Here is a 5,258-nt window from a genome sequence, read left to right on the forward strand (position 1 = left end):
CTTTCCCTATATAGTTAACACTTTTTTAAATTCATCCAGTTTGCAAACAGAATAAACCCCACCCGCTCAACTCCTCTGCTCTGCAAGGCTAACTGCCTACATATCTATGAATAGAAGCAGTTCTGGTTCACCAACACCAGGTTGGAACATAATCTCAGTACAGCGACAGATACGGCTCATTAATGCGTTCTGAGAGCTACCAAAATAGTTAAATGAACGCAGTCGGTTTTAGGTACCGATTCTGAACACTGCGCTTCTGTCCTACGCACAAGATGTAATGTACACAAGACCAGTGCCTGAGGTGGTGAAAACGTGCGTGTGGTGGTGCAAACTCTCCAGCTGAAGAGGCCAATAATTGATTGTCCAACAAAAAAACCATTCACAAAAGTTTTATTAAAAAAATTCCCCTTTCACCTCAAACAAGTGAAGCTTAAGTTCTGTACTACTAGGTTATGTTTAGAAAAATGAAAATAATACAGTAATTTTTGAAGGCTATACATTGTAAAATCCCATAAGTCAGCATAAACTTGGACTGTGCAAGCAAATATAGCAAGTATTTCAGATGTCATTTATTTGGTCCATCAGATGTACAGTATAGTAGTAGTATCTGAGTTTACAAAACATCAAATATAAATAACCTGAAACTGTAACAATACACAAAAATTTGCTTCTTACATTGACATACCAGGCAGTACGAGCTGAAAAACTTGAGTAAATTAACAGTTTTACAGTAATGTACATAGTGCCAGCTGAAGTTTAAGAACACTGTTAAAACATGGCACTAATTTGCTTTATTGAATTTCTTCTTTGCTTTTTCAGGGTGTGAAAAACGTTTAGGACTAGGCTAAAATTACTTCTCTTCAAGCCAAAAATAAAAATGTTAAAATGTTACTTAAAATCTGGGCATCAGATGATGACCCTTTGCTAAAGAGCAGGGTTTTTTGTCCTATTGAATTATACCTAAAAGGTATTCACACAAATATAACATGCTTTTTTCATAACTGTTTAAGCAAATATTTATGTGTAAGTATTTATAAACTATGTTTCTACTACATTTAATCTATGGAATTAATGGGAAAACTTCTGAAAGAGTCTATTGAGATGAGAGCTTTAATCATCAAGATAAACAGACACAAATTATTTAAGCCAGTGGTTTGGTATTCACTTGGAACGAAGGCCTTAAAATTAGTCTAGTTCTGGACATTTTTCACATCCCAACATAAAATGCTGTTACTGTATTACATTATCTGAATCGTCCTTTTGTCAAGGGGCATTTGCATGTTCAGTCTAATGCTATAATTTCATCTTGCTCTTCCACCTGCTCAGTACACACTCTCTTTGTACTGGTGCACTCTTTGTCTTCTAGTTTTCTCTTGCGGCTTTTGTTTTCCACATCATCAGCATTGCCTGAGGTACCTTCACCGTCAGAATCAATAATCAATACATCGTCTTGATCTGGAGCTGCAAAACACACATTTTTAATTCAAAAGGTTACTGTAAAAATAGTCTACTCTCAACCCAAATTTCATACATCAAAATAAGAATGTCTCTCATACAACAAATACATCTTGGACCATTCTTTATCCATATTCTTTGTCATTTAACTGCAAAAGTATTTTTAATTTTTCAGAAATCATTATAAAATAAGCTTTTCACATGATTATTCCCTCTTCATTAGAGGTATGGAAAACACTGCAATAGCCCCGAAATACCAGAAACTCATCAGCACAATTTTTTTTGCATGTACAAAATAGAATTACATGCTGTTTGCAGCAGTCCTTGAGAAGTGAACTTTTACACACACTGAGTTGTAGTCCAGCCTCTCCTTCCACTAGCGCATTCAACAGAACTCCACTCTCCACGAGAGAGAACGTGCAAAGAGGGAGGAGTGGAAGGATGAGCAGAGGAGAACAATGGACAGTAGAACGAATGGAAAATAGAACCAAACATGAACTTTCAAGATATCTAGTGGATTTTGTTTGGTTTGAACTACAAATTCACTGTAAAACCTAATTTTATGCTAGTTTTTAACTGTAATTTGTAACGAATTTTATGAACACTCCTAACATTTAGTCATCCTGGAAACAAGAGGCAAGTGGAAGTGACTACATACTTGTGCATGTACCTTAAATAAGACCATATGACAGGCAAAGGAACACCATCCAGAGGTGTACGACAGAACTAGGTATCTAACCTGTATCTGTCACACATGCTACCCTCATAAAACAGCGTGACATTTCCAGTACATTAGTCTTCAGTGCTTAAGGATCCCATATTCATTTAACTTAAACGATTCTGAGTGTGTTCAAAGAAACACTCCGCATTAGGACGGTGGTGGTGCTCCTTCCTGGATACCAAATACTATTTTCTTGCCATGCTTTGTTCAAAGTAATTATTTTGCAAGAGATAATAAGGAGGTCTTATTAAATCAACAAAATGAAACATGATCAAAGACATCCATGAAGTAATTTTTAAACTGTAGGACGAAAGTGACAAGTTTGGTCGATTCTTTTTTTGCCAAGCAACAGCATGTCTTAAACGTGGATTTTGTAACAACTGTAAATGTGCCTTTTTCTATCTAATATTGTATTTATACACAGAGGCAACTTCAATGACGTTTATTTAATGGTGGCAAATTTAAGCCTTAAAATTGAAGACAACTATTCTGACTGGACTACACTACCAAAAGACTATTCTGTTAGTGTAATATTGATTACTGTTATTTACCTGTTGATGTTGAGGGTTGTGCTCCATCATCACTACCATTGGTAATGTTCTTGGGTGTTGGCTCTGATGGTTTAGGGCCAACTTTTTCAGGGCTATCACCAACAACTTCAAATTCTACATCTTTTTCTAGGTCTTCACTGCAGAAAATACATACAATTTTAAACATCCAGATGAAAATAAAAACCTCTTTCACAAAGTATGTCACTGTAGTATTAAAGCACCAAACAAAATGAGAAAAACATGTTAAAAAAGAGGGAAATCTATTCAGTCCTCCTTTATAATTGATACTTCATCTATTCATAAACCCTGTTCCACCCAGTGCCATGATTTAAAATGCTTAGGAATGAGAAAAATCACTACCTGAGCTTACCTGTCTCCCTCAACGCCACACTCCTCAGTGAAAGTGCAGTGTGTTAATTTACTGGATATAATATATATATTAACTTATCCAGGGTTAAATATACACCAATTATTTCAAAGTGACTTCTGTTTGCATTGCTGTATCTGGACACAGGTGGTCAAGCAGAGGATCTGCTACCCCAGCAGGCTGAGCAGGTTTTTTGCCTTTTTTTAAATTTTATTTTTGTTTTTTAAATGCCAGTTTCTCACTTGATGGCTGCCCCAAAAGTAAATGTGGTTTTGCATTGTATGTTTATGTTGTGTAACGACAAATTATTAAAATAATTTTTTTCCAATTACTGTAGTAAAAAATGCAAAAAACACCAAACCACAAGAACCACCCCCACCCCCCCCAATATCGATAAATTCACAAAAAATAACGATTCCTCTCTTAACTCTGCATTTTCCTTCCCCACCTTAATCTTTGAACTTTATTCATCAATTTAAAATTGTGAGTTGGAAACTCCCTGTGGAACTGTTTTACATATATACCAAAAAGAATTTATTTCAGAATCCTTACCTGTGAAGCACATTGATTAACAGTGTGTAGTCCTGGAGGAAATCATCTGCTTGTAGTCGAGTGCCATTTCGAATTCCAAAATCTGATAATTTCCTGTGGTTATTTGCTAGAAAAATAGCGAAAAACTGCACTGTATACTGCTCTTTATATGAAGATCCTTTACACCTGAACAACTGTGATGAGATGAGTACTCCAGAAGTTTTATACAGAACCTTAAGGTTAACACTTATTAGCTATATTTAAAGTAAAAACTGACACTTAAGCCTATCAGGAGTTAAAAATACTTATGTTTGACTTATTTACCCCTCATGCACCACGTTCAAGCAATTCACTATTATTTAGGAACATTTCCAAGATAATATTTGTATTACAGGGCCTACAATCATCATAAGAAGACCACAATCTAAGAATGAGAAAACAAACGGGACTTGCAAACAGAGGAAAATAACTCGTGCACTTTTATAGCCGAGTAACTATTCTTGAAAGGAATCCTGAGACTCCAGGTGTCCTGCACGCGCAGGCTGGCAGACAACGCTACTAGCTGTTCTCAAACACCTGCAAATCCAGTTCTTTTCAAGTATTAGTCTACAGGGTGAACACTAGAACATTTGCTACACTTCTATTCTGTGTATCTTAGTTTACTCCTAGTTCTTGTCTACCCTTCCCTAAGAAGCTTCTGCATGCATACCTTCTGTTTCTCCTTCTTCTGAAGAGATAAGAATAGTTCCTTTTCCATCATCTATTTGTACATCTGGTGCTACCATAGCAAATTTTTCTTTCACTATCTGAAAAGATGAATATGATTATTTAATCAATATCTTATTTTAAAAAAACCTATAAAAGAAAGAACCTTGAATGATGTTGATTTTCTTCTCCTGTCTCATTTTCAGGCATCTTCTGAAAAGCCTGTGCTTTTTTTTTTTTACTTTAATGAACCAAATTATATTTTTGCCATCTGAAACCTACAGGTTCAGATATGCTGAAAAGTTTTTTAGTATATTTTTTAGAATTACAAATCAGTTGTGACTACACAACTGTAATGTGGCTACTGAACTATTCAACTGAAGTACAAATTTAGGGTTTTGCTCTTAGATATGAATAGGCTTTAAAACCACCCAAAAAAATTACAAAATACAAACATTCTTTCACAAGACACACAAGCACACCTGAGCAAGAAGCACACGGGCTAATCTAGCTCTTCTTGTAGCTGAGGGAAATGCAAATGTAGAGCAAATACAAACTGCTGATGCTCAGTCAAAATATATAGAACAAACCCCTGACTTCAATAATTTACAGTATTAGAATAAACATGAAAGGTGTAGCTAATATTCAAGAATTACCTTATCCTGGAGTGTTAGCACAGTAACTTTGTGCACATTAAGTTTCACAGTCACTTCTGGCTTACTGGCACACACATAACAGTTAGGATTTGGTGGATCCAAAGCACAAGGAACCAATAGCTTCTTTCTGGGGTTTGGCTGCTTGTTCAGAAAAATCTTGGAAGACAGACAAGAATAAAACAAGTTACTCTGAAAGTAACAGCACTCTTAAAACCTGTTCTCCTACAGATTTAGTCTCACAGGTTGTCCTGTTCCCTAAGCCCCTTGGACAC

General features: G+C 35.7%; 1 protein-coding gene across 1 annotated transcript in view; it reads right to left on the reverse strand.

The window, feature by feature from the left end:
* Positions 1 to 376: 376 nt before the first annotated feature.
* The window catches only part of UBA2 (ubiquitin-like modifier activating enzyme 2), a gene marked incomplete at its 5' end in the record, with an annotated part of 13,786 nt that continues 8,904 nt past the window's right edge, over positions 377 to 5,258 (reverse strand). The window contains 5 exons of the mRNA XM_010142922.1: positions 377 to 1,461; positions 2,728 to 2,864; positions 3,647 to 3,752; positions 4,335 to 4,431; positions 4,987 to 5,142. Coding sequence (XP_010141224.1) covers positions 1,283 to 1,461; positions 2,728 to 2,864; positions 3,647 to 3,752; positions 4,335 to 4,431; positions 4,987 to 5,142 — 675 coding nt within the window. The remainder of the gene's footprint in view (positions 1,462 to 2,727; positions 2,865 to 3,646; positions 3,753 to 4,334; positions 4,432 to 4,986; positions 5,143 to 5,258) is intronic.

Source organism: Buceros rhinoceros, unplaced genomic scaffold (assembly GCF_000710305.1).
Source record: "Buceros rhinoceros silvestris isolate BGI_N320 unplaced genomic scaffold, ASM71030v1 scaffold26089, whole genome shotgun sequence".
NCBI lineage: Eukaryota > Metazoa > Chordata > Aves > Bucerotiformes > Bucerotidae > Buceros > Buceros rhinoceros.